The 16,592-nt window shown below is 50.1% G+C and overlaps 2 protein-coding genes across 2 annotated transcripts in view; both read right to left on the bottom strand.

Annotated features, from left to right (window-relative positions):
- AARS1 (alanyl-tRNA synthetase 1) overlaps positions 1-16,592 on the bottom strand; it is a 370,792-nt gene that overhangs the window by 248,627 nt on the left and 105,573 nt on the right. The window lies entirely within an intron of this gene.
- COG4 (component of oligomeric golgi complex 4) overlaps positions 205-16,592 on the bottom strand; it is a 40,067-nt gene continuing 23,679 nt past the window's right edge. Inside the window, exons 13-19 of the mRNA XM_050775039.1 lie at positions 11,425-11,487; positions 4,081-4,197; positions 2,693-2,785; positions 1,727-1,810; positions 1,400-1,501; positions 994-1,122; positions 205-777 (exon numbers count right to left, since the gene is read on the bottom strand). Coding sequence (XP_050630996.1) covers positions 643-777; positions 994-1,122; positions 1,400-1,501; positions 1,727-1,810; positions 2,693-2,785; positions 4,081-4,197; positions 11,425-11,487 — 723 coding nt within the window. The 3' untranslated portion in view covers positions 205-642. The remainder of the gene's footprint in view (positions 778-993; positions 1,123-1,399; positions 1,502-1,726; positions 1,811-2,692; positions 2,786-4,080; positions 4,198-11,424; positions 11,488-16,592) is intronic.

Here is a 16,592-nt window from a genome sequence, read left to right as displayed (position 1 = left end):
GGTGCTGAGGGCCCCATAGGGGCATGAGGGTCTGGGACTGGATGGGGGCTCCTGCCATCATGTGGGTCCCGGACATAGCTGTGTGCTGCACTGCGTGTGGGAGGAAGCTGAGGTCTTGGGTTTTGCCTTCCTATTTCAGTGCAACTGGTAGACCTGCCCTGCCCCATAGCATCTGGCCCTCCGTGGAAACAGCACACTGGCATCTCTCCAAGGGGTAGCTTTATTCAAGGATCATAAACATCACAGCCTTTCCTCGAAGTCAAGCCTAACTGCTAGGTCCCCAGATGTACCCAAGGTGTCTAGGGCTGGCAGGGTAGCTTGTTTGCTGTAGTGTTTGAGGGCAAGAGGCTGACCATCCATGCAGAAAGCTGGCCTGGGCTGCCCACTGCCTGCCGTGGCTTTCCTACCTCATTAGGAACCCGCTTCTCTTGGTGGGGAGACGCTGCCCCCAGAGCATCACCTGGCCAGGCCTGAGGGCAGAGCATGGAGGGGGTCCAGACCTTGTTTCTCTGCTGCCAGCTGTAGAAGGGTCTGGGCTGTCAGATCTCCCCCAAGTCAGACAGTCTCGCTCAGCTCCTTGGCTGGGGCCCCTTCGGGAACAGGCCCGGAAGTGTGATGAGCCAGGTGTGTTCACCCAGGCAGCTACAGGCGCAGCCTCTTGATATCTTCACTGCGGAAGTCTATGCGCAGGGCCAGCACCTGGCGCACTTCAGCAGGGGTGAGGCGCCACGTCAATGGGCCGGAGTTGGGTCCCCAGTAATCGAGGATCTCGGTCACCTGTGGGGAAAGACATAGAGACCAGTCAGCAAGGTGGGGCTATTCTGAAAGAGGGCTCTGGCCTCTACCAGGGGCAGAGCAGGGGCACCTGGGAAGGGGAAGGTGTCCTGTAGGGCTGGCTGCTGGCAGAGACATGGTTTAGAGGGAAGTGGCGGGGATCCATCTTTGCCTCTTTCAGTCACCCCTCCGTGGCTGGGCCAAGGGCGAGCCACCTACCCGCTCCAGATTGAGGATGGTGGCCATCTGGGAGAGCCGGGCAAACTTGTCTCGGATGGTCCAGGTGGTCACCGTGGTAAGGTAGGCAATGAGTGACCTCAGCTCTTTGTCAAACTGCAGACCGCCCAGCTGCAGAAGAACCCAAGCCCAGTAACTACTTAGGCCTGGCCAAGCAGAACTGGCCTCCAACTGCCCCCAGAGCTGGGTGGCAAGGCTGGCCAGGCCTCAGGTGGTGCCCTGTGGCTCCAGTTTGCTCTACGGCTTCAGAAGTCAGGGCAGAACTGGACCCAGACATGCAGGGCCTGTGGGCAGCAGACAGAGGGGATGCAAGTCCTGGGGTGGTGGCACGGCTTGTCTTCCTCAGAGGAGAAACGCGAGCTGCAGACCCATGACCCCTTTACCTTACCCGGTTAAAGGTGGATTTCAGCACCACTTTCTCCAACTCGACGGCAACAAGGCTGGTCATGAGGCCGGTTAGGCTGTCGTAGATGACCGGGGACAGGCTGGCCTGCACACAGAGGGTTGACATCAGAGCCCCACCTAACTCCTCTGCCTCTACGCTGGAGTCTTAGGTGGCGAGGATGGTTAGGTGAGGCCACGGGGCAGTGTTTCTACAGGTTAGCGTTGGAAGGGCTTCCAGGGTTCCCAGAAGGAATGTGATGAGACCCTGCAGGCTGCTGGTTTGGGCAGAGGTGGGTAATTCCCTAAGTGGATCCCTAGGGCCCCTACGCACCTTGAACTCCGCCATTTGCTGCTCCAGGTTAAGGATGAACTGTTGTACCCAAGGGTCATTGGCTTCATAGTCATTGAATTCTTCCTGTTGTCAGGAAGCAGGACTGGTGGTCACCATGGGCCTCTTTCTAAGAAGTACCATTCACTGCCACCCACCTCTATCTCTCTAAGAAAATAATGTAAAACGTTCTTTCTTTCCTGTGCCTTGACTCATCTAGTTTAAAACCAGCTCAGACACCCAGGCTGGCAGAAACTGACCAGCAAACAGCCCAGGGCTGTAGCAGAGGCCCACATAATATGGTAAAGTTCTTGGCATTTTATTCCTTCTTGGATCTCATGTTCTACAGGAATGAAATCACTAGGCCAGGAGGAAAAAAACGCTTCTAAGTCTATCATAGGTGGGGCAAAAAGAGCTCCAATACAAGGGAATAAGTTAGGTCAAGGCAAACTCCATGTCTTTTTTTTTTTTTTTTTTTTTTTTTTTTTTTGAGACGGAGCGTCGCTCTGTCGCCCAGACTGGAGTGCAGTGGCGCGATCTCGGCTCACTGCAAGCTCCGCCTCCCGGGTTCACGCCATTCTCCTGCCTCAGCCTCCGGAGTAGCTGGGACTACAGGCGCCCGCCACCACGCCCGGCTAATTTCTTTTTGTATTTTTAGTAGAGACGGGGTTTCACCGTGTTAGCCAGGATGGTCTCGATCTCCTGACCTCGTGATCCGCCCGCCTCGGCCTCCCAAAGTGCTGGGATTACAGGCTTGAGCCACCGCGCCCGGCCCTCCATGTCTTTCTGAGCCCTTCTGACTAGGGAGAAACTGTTTCCCGGGAGGAACCTAGTCTTCAAGGGTGAGGGTGGGGGAAGTGGGCTGGGAAGCATGGAAGGTCTAGTCTGTTTAGATGGCTCCGCTCCCTCCAGCTGGGGCTAGGGGCGAGGCGTCACTGGGGCTTGATGGCTGCCTGTGGCCAGGCTAACCTCCTCGATGTTGTGGGAGACGGAGAAAAAGCTGTTGATCCAAGGCTGCACCTGTGGCTTGATGGCTGTGCTGTTGAGCTCCGTCAGCCCTTCCTGCACAAGACAAGGTGGAGACATGTAACACAGAAGGCACACCTCATCCCTTCCCTCTCTCTTCTCCCCATCCCTCCCTTCTCGTTCCCTCCCCATCCCTTCCGTCTCTCCTCTCCTCATCCCTTCCCTCTCTTCTCCCCATCCCTTCCCTCTCTCTTCTCCCCATCCCTTCCCTCTCTTCTCCCCATCCCTTCCCTCTCTCTTCTCCCCATCCCTTCCCTCTCTTCTCCCCATCCCTTCCCTCTCTTCTCCCCATCCCTTCCCTCTCTTCTCCCCATCCCTTCCCTCTCTCTTCTCCCCATCCCTTCCCTCTCTCTTCTCCCCATCCTTCCCTTCTCGTTCCCTCCCCATCCCTTCCGTCTCTCTTCTCCCCATCCCTTCCGTCTCTCTTCTCCCCATCCCTTCCCTCTCTCTTCTCCCCATCCCTTCCCTCTCTCTTCTCCCCATCCCTTCCCTCTCTTCTCCCCATCCCTTCCCTCTCTCTTCTCCCCATCCCTTCCCTCTCTCTTCTCCCCATCCCTTCCCTCTCTTCTCCCCATCCCTTCCCTCTCTTCTCCCCATCCCTTCCCTCTCTTCTCCCCATCCCTTCCCTTTCCCTCCCCATCCCTTCCCTCTCTCCTCTCCCCACCCCTTCCCTCTCTCGTCTCCCCACCCCTTCCCTCTCTCGTCTCCCCACCCCTTCCCTTTCTCGTCTCCCCACCCCTTCCCTTTCTCCTCTCCCCACCCCTTCCCTCTCTCCTCTCCCCACCCCTTCCCTCTCTCCTTCCCATCTCTTGACTGCAGGGTGCTCTTCCAGCCCTGAGGCTTTCTGCAGGCCCTGTTGGAGGTTATAACAGAGCTAGTGCTAATGAAAGGAGGAGCCAGGAACATGCCCCTTTCCAGATCTCAGATGATTCAGGTCCAGGGTAACAATGAGGCCTTGAGACTATTCTGATAGACTCTCACGAGAGATTTCAGAATGCCGGGTGCTAGGCAGCACCTGTGGCTAGGGCCACAGGTCAGAACAACCATGTGACTCCGCTTCCTCTGAGCATCTTCTGAGGGCTCTTGTCATTGTGGGGCCAAGTGGAAAGTCTAGAGGACCAGAGGGTGGCTTGTCAGTGTGACAACTTCACTGCTGAAAAACCAACAGGGCCTTTAGTCTCAAGGGACCTGCACAACTCCAGGCGTCAGGGCTTGCTTGCTGCTCCCTCACCCGTCCTCCTGGCTTCCTTGCACACGATGAGCCAGCTAACAATCTTCTCAGAGCAACATACAGACACAGGATTCAGTCAGCAGTTGAACCTGGGGCTTACCTGCAAGAGGTCTCGGAATTTGTTGGACACGGCGGCCAAGTCAGAAAGGCAGCTGTCAAACTTGGCCTGAGCCTGCTCCCCTCCAATGCCCTGGCTGAAGAGCTTGGTGCAATCACTCTAGGGGAGAACACTGCTGTAAGACCACCAAGCATGCGTGGGCCATGGGAGTGTGAGGAGAGGCACCAGCCACTTCTACTCCTCCAGCCTTCTCTGGGTGTAGCTATGGCCTGTCAAGAGTCTTTTCTGTTTCAGAAAACCTCGATTCTATCCTGGTGGCTATCCACTTGGCTCCCACTTCCCCCTCTGTAATATGGGGGTACCAGTGTTGGGGAAGTGAATAAGAAACAGAATACCACAAAGTTTTTCCTATCTTTAGAGTCAGACATTCCTAGGTTCAAGTCCTGGCTCAGTCATGTATTAGTTGAGTGACCTTGGGCAAATGATTTAAAGTTTCTGAGCTTCAGTTTTCCTGTCTATAAAATGGGAACACCAATTCCTGCTCCTCATGTATGAGATGAAGCACAATGTGCCTAGCTCAGTGCCTGGCACAGGAGACACTAGCTATTATTGCTATAGTTCCTCCTTTTTCTCTCTTTTTTCCCACTTTTCTATTTATTTACTTCTCTTTAAATTTTATTTAAATTTACCAAAAAACCACAAAAGCCAGTTCTGCTTCTTAAATATTTTGGTCTGGCTACCAAAGGGAGATGGTCAAGATCATAGCTAATGTTTAAGGGCTTACTGTATACCAGGCTTTGTTCTAAGCATTTTGCTTTTATTACAGTACCAGGCTGGGCGAGGTGGCTCATGCCAGTAATTCTAGCACTTTGGGAGGCCAAGGTGCAAGGACCACTTGAGGCCAGAGTTTAAGAACAGCAGGGAAACATAGTGAGAAGCCGTCTCCACAGAAAATTAAAGAATTAGTTGGATGTAGTGTTGCACCCCTGCATCCCCAGCTACTAAGGAGGCTGAGGTGAGAGGATCCCTTGAGCCCAAGGGTTCAAGGCTGCAGAGAGCTATAACTGTGCCACTGCACTCCAGCCGGGGCAACAGAGTGAGACCAAAGTACCTATTCTGCTTAAAAACCAAACAAAATGAAAACCAAAAAACCCCCACAACTACTTAAGTTACTCTGACCTTCAGAAAAAAAAGTATCTCTTTTATGAAGGAGGTAAAATTATCCCCATTGTACAGATGAGGAAACTGAGGCATAGAAGTTAATAATTTATTCAAAGTCATGGCAATAAGTCATGAAAGGCTGAGCGCGGTGGCTCACTATTGTAATCCTAGGACTTTGTGAGGCCATGGTAGGAGGATCGCTGGAGCCCAGGAGTTCAAGACCAGCCTGGGCAACAAAGCGAGACCCTGTCTCTCTCTCTTTTTTTTTTCTGAGACACAGTCTCACTTTGTCGCTCAGGCTGGAGTGCAGTGGCATGATCTCGGCTTACTGCAACCTCTGCCTCCCGGGTTCAAGTGATTCTCATGCCTCAGCCTCCCGAGTAGCTGGGATTACAGGTGTGCGCCACCATACCCAACTAATTTTTGTATTTTTAGTAGAGATGGAGTTTCACTATGTTGGCCAGGCTGGTCTCGAACTCCTGACCTCAGGTGATCCACCTGCCTTGGCCTCCCAAAGTGCTAGATTTACAGGTGTGAGCCACTGCGTCCAGCAGAGACCCGTCTTTTAACGTAGATAAATCATGGAGCTGGGACTCTAGACCAGGTATTCTGACTCCAAAAATCCTGTTTTTGTTTTGTCTTGTTTTGTTTTTTTGAGACAGTCTCGCTCTGTCACCCAGGCTGGAGTGCAATGGCATGGATCTTGGCTCACAGCAACCTCTGTCTCCCAGGTTGAAGTGATTCTCTCACCTCAGCTTCCAGAGTAGCTGGGATTACGGGCACCCACTATCATGCCCAGCTAATCACTGTATTTTTGTAGAGACGGGATTTCACCACGTTGGCCAGCCCGCCTGAGCCTCCCAAAGTGCTGGGATTACAGGCGTGAACCACCATGTCCAGCCCAGAATGCCTGTTTCTAATCACCACACTACAGTGTAGGTGTAGTACTCTCTAGGGGGAACTGCTTGAAACTTGTGTTTTAGGTTGCCAGGAGCTGCCACATTTCTTGTAGCCTCCTTAGAAAGTTCATGCTGTTTTGGCTCCAGAGAGGAAGCAGAGTGGAAGAACTCAAAGGGACTCTTCTAGCAGACAGAGGCCCTTCACTCCCACAGTATTCCTGACACTTACTGTCTTCGAGTAGTCTTGTAACCTCCCCTGTAAGCTGAACGTCATGCCACCTGATCTGCCTATCTCAAAGGGCTGCTGATGGGGCTAGGAAAGAACATCTGTGAGATGCAAATCTAAGGATGGCTGGGATTTATGGGAATAGGTTTTTCAGCTCTTTTACTTGGCTAATTCTATGAAAGTCATAAGCTCACGTATGAATTTCTAATATTTCCCCAAATTTTACTTCCAAAACCCAACAGACTCATGTTAAGGATAAGGTCAGAAATAGTCTAAAGTGCCATGACTTAAAAACAATGATGTCGGCTGGGCGTGGTGGCTCATGCCTGTAATCCCAGCACTTTGGGAGGCCGAGGCAGGCAGATCATGAGGTCAGGAGATCAAGACCATCCTGGCCAAAATGGTGAAACCCTGTCTCTACTAAAAATACAAAAATTAGCTGGGCATGGTGGTGTGCGCCAGTAGTCCTAGCTACTTGGGAGGCTGAAGCAGGAGAATTGCTTGAACCCGGGAGGTGGAGGTTGCAGTAAGCCAAGACTGTGCCACTACACTCCAGCCTGGGCAACAAGAGCGAAACTTCATCTCAAAAAAAAAAAAAAAAAGGCCAGGCATGGTGGCTCATGCCTGCAATCCCAGCACTATGGGAGGCTGAGGCGGACGCATTGCCTGAGGTTGGGAATTTGAGACCAGCCTGGACAGCATGGTGAAACCTCATCTCTATTAAAAATACAAAAATCAGCCGGGCATGGTGGCAGGTGCCTGTAATCCCAGCAACTCAGGAAGCTGAGGCAGGAGAATCGTGGAAGTTGCAGTGAGCCGAGATCATGCCACTGCACTACAGTCTGGGCAACAGCGAGAATTGGTCTCAAAATAAATAAGTAAATAAAATAAAATAAAATAAAATAAAGACAAGGCCAGGAGAGGTGGTTCATGCCTGTAATCCCAGCACTTTGGGATGCCAAGGCGGGTGGATCACTTGAGGCCAGGAGTTTGAGACCAGCCTGGCCAACATGGCAAAACCCCATCTGTACTAAAAATACAAAAATTAGCTGGTCATGGTGGCAGGTGCCTATAATCCCAGCTACTCCAGAGGCTGAGGCAGGAGAATTGCAGAAGTTGCAGTGAGCTGAGATCGTGCCACTGCACTCTGGCCTGGGCAACAGAGTGAGACTCTGTCTCAAAAAAAAAAAAAAAAACCAACAATGGGCCGGGCGCGGTGGCTCATGCCTGTAATCCCAGCACTTTGGGAGGCCGAGGCGGATGGATCACAAGGTCAGGAGATCAAGACCATCCTGGCGAACATGGTGAAACTCTGTCTCTACTAAAAATACAAAAAATTAGCCAGACGCTGTGGCGGGAGCCTGTAGTCCCAGCTACTCGGGAGGCTGAGGCAGGAGAATGGAGTGAACCCGGGAGGCAGAGCCTGCGGTGAGCCAAGATCGCGCCACTGCACTCCAACCTGGGCTGCAGAGCAAGACTCCGTCTCAAACAAAAACAAAAACAAAAACAAAAACAACCAAAAAAAAACCCAACGATGACAGCCAACTTGTTGAACACATACGATGTGACAGATACTGTATTATCGGTACATTATGCCACTGTATTTATTTTTATTTTTGAGATGGAGTTTTGCTCTTGCCCAGGCTGGAGTGCAATGGCATGATCTTGGCTCACCACCACCTCTGCCTCCCGGGTTCAAGCGATTCTCCTGCCTCAGCCTCCTGAGTAGCTGGGATTACAGGCATGAGCCCCTACACCTGGCTAATTTTGTATTTTTAGTAGAGAGAGGGTTTCTCCATGTTGGCCAGGCCAGTCTCAAACTCCTGACCTCAGGTGATCCACCTGCCTTGGCCTCCCAAAGTGTTGGGATTACAGATGTGAGCCACTGCGTCCGGCCTATGCCACCTTATTTTATTCCATCCCCCATTTTAAGGCTTTTTTGGGGGGTAAATTCCTAACGTAATCCAGTTTACAGTACTATAAACACCCACCTGACTGTTCTCTCTGAGCCACCCCTCTCTCTGTGTGCTGGCTCCAGCCTCCTCCTCAGTGTGCCAGCATAAGGCCCACACTTCACACCAGGTTGTGCACCGAGCCCTTTGTCTCTGCTGCAAAGCATCCTCCTTTGCACAAGTGTTCACTGTGGAGGCAGGGCCCTGGCCTCACTTCTTTCCCAGAGGCTGAGTTTGGGAGTGGGGAAGAAATGGGCCCCTCATTTTCTAGTAGTTCACAAAGTGATCTCTCCATGCTGTTATTTTTATTTTGTTAAATTTAAATTGATTTTTACTATTTTAACTTTTTTTTTTTTTTTTTTTTTTTTGAGACGGAGTCTTACTCTGTTGCCTAGGCTGGAGGGCAATGTCATGATCTCGGCTCGCTGCAACCTTCGCCTGCCAGGTTCAAGCGATTCTCCTGCCTCAGCTTCCTGAGTAGCCAGGATTACAGGTGTGTACCACCACGCCCGGCTAATTTTGTATTTTTAGTAGAGACGGGGTTTCACCATGTTGGCCTGGTCTCGAACTCCTGACCTCAGATGATCCACTTGCCTTGGCCTCCCAAAGTGCTGGGATTATAGGTGTTAGCCACCACACCTGGCCACTATTTTTATCTTTTTTTTCTTTTGAGATGGAGTCTTACTCTGTTGCCCAGGCTAGAGTGAAGTGGCATGATCTTGGCTCACTGCAACCTCCGCCTCCTGGGTTCAAGCAATTCTCCTGCCTCAGCCTCCTGAGTAGCTAGGATTACAGGCATTCGCCACCGTGCCCAGCTAAATTTTATATTTTGTATTTTTAGTAGAGACAGAGCTTTACCATCTTGGCCAGGCTTGAATGCCTAACCTGTGATCCACCTGCCTTGGCCTCCCAAAGTGCCGGGATTATAGGCATAAGGCACTGCGCCCAGCCTATTTTTCCTTTTTAAGTGATGGGGGGTCTCATTATGTTGCCCAGGCTGGCCTTGAACTCCTGGCCTCAAGCAATCCTTCTGACTCAGGGTCCCAAGTAGCTGGGACTATGGGCACAAGCCACCCAGCTACTGTTATTTTGAGATGGAGTTTCGCTGTTGTCGCCCAGGCTGGAGTGCAGTGATGCAATCTCGGCTCACTGCAACCTCCACCTCCGGGGTTCAAGCGATTCTCCTGTGTCAGCCTCCCGAATAGCTGGGATTATGGGCGCATGCCACCACACCCAGCTGATTTTTTTGTATTTTTAGTAGAGACAGGGTTTCATCATGTTGGCCAGACTGGTATCGACTTCCTGACCTCAGGTGATCCACCCGCCTCAGCCTCCCAAAGTGCTGGGATTACAGGCATGAGTCACCCCCCGGCCCAGCTATTATTATTTTTAACTGTTAATACAACTAATAAGTACCACTGCATGCCTCTCATGTACTAAGTGGTTCATGTTATCACATTCATCTCGTAACAGTCCTGTGGCACAGAGGTCATTATCCTCTTTTATGAATGAGGAGACTGAGGTTACAGAACTTTTGCCTAAGGCCACACAGCTGGGCAGTGGTCAAATGAAGATTTGAACCTGGCGTGTCTGGCTTAAAAGCCCAAGCAATTTCCACTATACTCTGCTGCCTTCCTCTAAAAAACAACAGCTACCAGCTTTGTATAGGATTAGGCAAACCTTATCTTAATCTCCTACATTTATACAGGGATTTGTCATTTTTATAAGGTGCTTTTGATCCCGGTTTTTTTTTTTTTTTTTGAGACGGAGTCTCGCTCTGTCTCCCAGGCTGGAGTGCAGTGGCGCGATCTCAGCTCACTGCAAGCTCCGCCTCCCGGGTTCACGCCATTCTCCTGCCTCAGCCTCCCGAGTAGCTGGGACTACAGGCGCCCACAACCGCGCCCGGCTAATTTTTTGTATTTTTAGTAGACGGGGTTTCACCGTGGTCTCGATCTCCTGACCTTGTGATCCGCCCGCCTCGGCCTCCCAAAGTGCTGGGATTACAGGCGTGAGCCACCGCGCCCGGCTTTTTTTTTTTTTTTTTAAAGACAGAATCTCCCTCTGTCGCCCAGGCTAGAGTGCAGTGATGCAATCTTGCACTGTAACCTCTGCCTCCCGGGTTCAAGCAATTATCTGCCTCAGCTTCCCGAGTAGCTGGGATTACAGGCAGCTGCCACCACGGCTGGCTCAGTTTTTGTATTTTTAATAGAGATGGGGTTTCATCTTGGGCAGGCTGGTCTTGAACTCCTGACCTCATGATCCACCTGCCTCAGCCTCCCAAAGTGTTAGGATTACAGGCGTGAGCCACCTCACCCGGCCCTGATCCTGATTTTAAAAAAAGTTTTTTTTTTTGTTTTGTTTTGTTTTTTTTTGGTAGAGATGAGGTCTCACTACATTGCCCAGGCTGGTCTCAAACTCCTGGCCTCAAGTAATCCTCCTGCCTTGGCCTCCCAAAATGTTGAGCTTATAGGTATGAGCCACTTGGCCTCGATCCTGTTTTTTCATTGGGCTAGCAAAGAAACCCAAATTAGGGCAGGATGGAGCTATGTATCTTATTTCGTAGATGAGAGAACTGAGGCTCAGAGGGCTAAGAAACTTGGCCAAGGTCACACGCCAACTGTGTGCTGGAAGATCTAATTTGTGTGTGTGTTATTTTCAGACAGAGTCTGTTCTGTCCCCCAGGCTGGAGTGCAGTGGCACGATCTCAGCTCACTGCAACCTCCGTCTCCTGGGTTCAAGCGATTCTCTTGCCTCAGCTTCCCAAGTAGCTGGGATTACAGGCGTCTGCCACCATGCCCAGCTAATTTTTGTATTTTTAGTAGAGATGGGGTTTCGCAATGTTGGCTAGGCTGGTCTCAAACTCCTGACCTCAAGTGATCCACCCGCTTTGGCCTCCGAAAGTGTGGGATTACAGGCATGAGCCACTGTGCCTTGCCTGGAAGATCTAATTTGAATTCTGATCTTCCAACTCTTGAGCTTTTCCCCCTGGTCCAAGGATGCCTTGCTATCATGTCAGTCACCAAGAAATCCCCTCGAGTGTGGCTCAACGTCACCAGGATAAGCATCTTCACCATGATGTGTGTATAGGGCTCTCTCTCGACATGGGAAAAAGTGGCTGCTGACCACCGATAGGCAATTTCCCTTGTACCTCCAGTGTCTTCTTCAGAGTGGAGATGTTTTCACTGCAGACTTCCACGTTGTTCAGAGTCACCTGGGAGATGAGGAAGGAAGAACGTGACTTCCTGCCGACTGTGCCTGCCACCCACTCCAATGCCAGACTGGCTGACAGCTGCGCTCCATGAAGCTCAGAGAAGGGCTGGCTGGAGTTCAGACTCGGGCTAGTGAAAGCCCACACCGCTACATCTGAGCAGGACGCTCAGATCTTGGATTGGGCAGAATGGGGAAGCAGGCTGGCCCTTTCTTCTGTGCCTGATACCAGGGAGCCTAAAGCTATCAGGACCTCAGAGTCAGTGAGCTCAGGTTTCAGGTCTTCTTGTACTGTTACCTACAGAGCAGAAATGACTCAGGCATACAGGTCTGGGATAAGTTTTGAGGCTCCAAATGGTCAAGCCCCAGGTCAGTGACACAAAGCCTGACATTCATTAAAGAAAAGCTTCCACAGAGCCTGCCACCTATGAGGTATTGTCTCATTCTTTAACTCATGGAGTCTGCCAAATACCCCCACAGAACACATATTATCAAGCCCAGTACATGGGAGGAAATGAGACTCCTCAGAAGGTAAAATGATTTGGCCAGGCGCGGTGGCTCACGCCTGTAATCCCAGCACTTTGGGAGGCCGAGGCAGGTGGATCAAGAGGTCAGGAGTTCAAGACTAGCCTGTCCAACATGGCGAAACCCTGTCTCTACTAAAACTACAAAAAATTAGCTGGGCATGGTGGCAGGCGCCTGTAATCCCAGCTACTCGAGAGACTGAGGCAGGAGAATTGCTTGAACTTAGGAGGTGTAGGTTGCAGTGAGCTGAGATTGCGCTACTGCACTCCAGCCTGGGTGACAAGAACAAAACTCCGTCTCAAAAAAAAAAAAAAAAAAGTAAAAGGATTCACCAAGGTCAGACAGCAACTGATTCAGCAAATATTTACTGAGCACCTGGATGTGTCAGGCATGGTTCTGGGCACTGAGAGAAAGTAATTAACAGAACAGACATGGTCTACCCCTCACAGAACTGACATTCCAGAAGGGAAGCCAGATAGTAAACAAATGCATTATATAATGTCAGGAAGTATAATAAAGCAGGATAAGGGACAGACACTCAGAGTGACAAGGCCACAAAGCTGGAGCCAGGCTTAGAATTTGGGTCTCTGAGCTTCCAGATGGATAAACAGGTGGAGGTTCCTGGGGAGTGGCCACCTGGGGGCATGGAAGCTCCATACCCCTTCCCCCATAATTTGCCCTCTTCATCTCTTCATCTATATCCTATATAATATCCTTTATAATAAACAAATAAACTAAAAAAATGAATTCAGGTCTCCCTACTCTGGTCCAAAGATGACTTTTTTCATAACACGACTGCCTTACAGACTAGGTGCAGAAATACCAATGATAAAAGTAGCATGGGCACGGTGGCTCACTCCTGTAATCCCACACTTTGGGAGGCCGAGATGGGTGGATCACCTGAGGTCAGGAGTTCGAGACCAGACTGGCCAACATGGCAAAACCCCGTCTCTACTAAAAATACAAAAATTAGTCGGGCGTGGTGGCAGGTGCCTGTAATCCCAGCTACTGGGGTTGCTGAGGCAGGAGAATCGCCTGAACCTGTGAGGTGGAGGTTGCAGTGAGCCAAGATCGCACTATTGCACCCCAGCTGGGGCAACAAGAACGAAACTCCATCTCCAAAAAAAAAAAAAAGTAGCATGGGGCAAAAGTATTAGGGCACTAATTGCTCTGGCCAATGAGAGGAAAGAACAAACTGTTTTGGTGTGAGGCATTCAAGGAAGGTTCCATGGCAGAGTTGGTAGCTGAGCTGAACATAAAAGGGTAGAACACAATTCTGACAGGAGATGAAGGTGAGAACATTTCTCCACCCCCATCAGCCTCTCTCTAGCTCACTGTCCTATTTGATATTTTCTTTTTTTTTTTTTTTTTTTTTTTGAGACTGAGTCTGGCTCTGTCGCCCAGGCTGGAGTGCAGTGGCCGGATCTCAGCTCACTGCAAGCTCCGCCTCCCGGGTTTACGCCATTCTCCTGCCTCAGCCTCTGGAGTAGCTGGGACCACAGGCGCCCGCCACCTCACCCGGCTAGTTTTTGGTATTTTTTAGTAGAGACGGGGTTTCACCGTGTTAGCCAGGATGGTCTCGATCTCCTGACCTTGTGATCCGCCCGTCTCAGCCTCCCAAAGTGCTGGGATTACAGGCTTGAGCCACCGTGCCCGGCTGATATTTTCTTTTTTTTTTTTGAGACGGAGTCTCGCTCTGTCACCCAGGCTGGAGTGCAGTGGCCGGATCTCAGCTCACTGCAAGCTCCGCCTCCCGGGTTTATGCCATTCTCCTGCCTCAGCCTCCTGTGTAGCTGGGACTACAGGCGCCCGCCACCTCGCCCGGCTAGTTTTTTGTATTTTTTAGTAGAGATGGGGTTTCACCGTGTTAGCCAGGATGGTCTTGATCTCCTGACCTTGTGATCTGCCGTCTCGGCCTCCCAAAGTGCTGGGATTACAGGCTTGAGCCACCGCGCCCGGCCTTGATATTTTCTTAACAGTCCTTAGGATTTCCTGACATTGTCCGGTTTATCTATTTCTTGTCTGCATGGATCTAGCCTGTTTTCTTCACCACTGCATGTCTATACAGCACTGTCTTCCTTTCTGGTTGATGGAAATATTCTAACTGCACTGTCTGGTACGGTAGCCCCCAGCCATATGTGGCTATTGAGCACCTGAAGCTTAGCTAGTACAACTCAGGAAGTGGATTTTTAATTTAAATGTAAATTTCAATAGCTACCTGTGGCTGGTGGCTACTATGTTGGGCAGTGTAGCTCTAGAACCCAGAACAGTGCCTGAAATTTAGAAGTTTCTCAATAAATATTTGTGGAATGAGTAAGACAGTGAATGAACATATTCTGGAAAGGGGATAATATAAGCAAGTGCAGAATAGCAGAAAACACAAAAAGGTATTTGGGAAATAGCAGACTCAGTTCACAGACACGTGAAGGGAAGTGGCAGGACGTAGAGCTGCGAGGGGCAGAGCCTGACGGGGACTTGGGTGCTCTGCTCCAAAGTTAGCCCTGTGACCTGTGGACAGTGGGCTGGTACTGAGGATTTTTAAAGCAGGTAAATGCCACATGAGCACAGCCGTGGTTCGAGAATACTCATCTAGAGGCCATGTGTGGGAGGAAATAGAGGGCCTGGGGATCCCACTGCTTGTGAACTGGTGTGCTAGGGGCATGATCAGGAAGGCAGGGGTGAGGTAAGGAGGAGTCAGACTTCGAGACATGAGTCAGGAGCTTCCGGATTTCAGCGTAAAAGGAGGATCTCAGAACCCCAGGGGCTGTGATTAGGAAGTCCCTCTCATCTTCCCCAGAGTGCTTCCCTTGTCAGTGTCCTGCAGCCAATGCTGAAAGTCATGATGCTGACAGTGCTGCTTAGGCCACTCTGATGTGGACAGATAAGCCTAAAGGTCTTTCTTTAATATGCCATAACATGAGGCCTCTAATGTCACAAGTTTCCAAATAACTGTCCTGTCATGACAGCTGAAGGATGAAGGCCATAAGTGTTTCCAAGGCATTTAAGAGCACCAAGAATAATTGTCATGAGGACTTATGGATTTGAGTTCAAATGGTATTGATTTCAAAGTTTCCCCTGTACTGACAGCCCTAGCAAGCGTGGATTCACTGGGCTTATTCCCTACCCACAGTGCATGATGTCAGTACAGTTGGAGAATTCATCTTGACAGCCAGATGAATCAAGGTGACATAAAAAATAGGCCCTGCAATGGGAGTGATGACATTTTAAATCCTTGGTGTCAGGAAAACCAGAAACCTGTCACCAAGCATTTAGCATTGCCTTTCTTTTTGGTCTTATCTTCTGGGGCCTCAAACAATGAAACTGTGTTAATGGGAGGTCCTCACAGAGCGAACATGCACTGGCTGGTTTTGGAGACGTGTAGTCAAGTGGTGGAAAATGGAACTGAAAAGGTGGGATGGGTTAGATTTAGGAGGGTTAAACGAAGACATCTAGCTTTGATGTGGTAGGCAGCAAGCCAATGATTATTTCTGAGCACAGAAATGAAAGTAAGTTCTGTAAATAAAATCAAAGAATACAAACAAAATAAAAATTTAAGTTGGTTCATGATGTGATGCTGGTTGCTGGGCATTTTGGCAAAGTTCTCCAAAGGTAACAAATTTCACAGGCAACAGTTTTTTGGATCTGATCTGTTTTTGGCAGCAACCGTCATATCCTAGATTGACAGAAACCATGTCCAGGGCGAACATTTTCTATGACAGGAAGAGAGTGGGGCTGCCTAAACAGCTTTCGTATTGGATCTGTCTCATAACCTGCTACTAGGGGTTCCTCTGCACAGGGATTGGTAGATATTAGCAAGTTCAGGCTTCTGTCTCTGAAAGTAACAGCTCTGAACTCTTTTGGGGGTCACAGATCCTTTTAAGAATATGATAGCCAGGCACGGTGGCTCATGCCTGTAATCCCAACACTTTGGGAGGCCAAGATGGGTGGATCACTTGAGGTCAGAAGTTCGAGACCAGCCTGGCCAACGTGGCAAAACCCAGTCTCTACTAAAAAAAAATTAGCCAGGTGTGGTGGTGCATGCCTGTAATCCTAGCTACTTAGGAGCCTAAAGCAGGAGAATCACTTGAACCGGTGAGGCGGAGGTTGCAGTGAGCCAAGATCACACCATTGCACTCCAGCCTGGGGAACAAGAGCAAGACTCCATCTCAAAAAAAAAAAAAAAAAAGCGTAATAAAAGCTAAGGACCCTGTGTCCAGAAAAATGCACGTGAACATTTTTGCATCCAACCCCACCTGTGAACTACAGATGACAGCTCTGCTACTAGATGTTTCTTTCAGGCTCTGAGCCTCAGGAGTCAAGACTCAGAGTGTGGCCAATGTGGGGGATGGAGCAGAATGGACCTGGACTGTGCTACTCCCGTGCGTGCTAAGACAGCATGTGCCAGAGAGGCCTGATCCTGAGCTTAGGACTCATTTGTATTCTCTCTGGCTCATCATAAACTGGTTGTTGCTTTGTACAAATCTTTTCATCCTTCTGTGCTTCTCCTTTCCACACAACGGCAAGGCTTGCTGCTTTATCACATCTGTCGTTCCAGGTAGCTAAGGGCTTTAATAAGGCCTCCTT

Source organism: Macaca thibetana, chromosome 20 (assembly GCF_024542745.1).
Source record: "Macaca thibetana thibetana isolate TM-01 chromosome 20, ASM2454274v1, whole genome shotgun sequence".
Taxonomy (NCBI): domain Eukaryota; kingdom Metazoa; phylum Chordata; class Mammalia; order Primates; family Cercopithecidae; genus Macaca; species Macaca thibetana.
The sequence above is the reverse complement of the archived record's forward strand: the minus strand, read 5'-3'. Positions and strand labels throughout refer to the sequence as shown.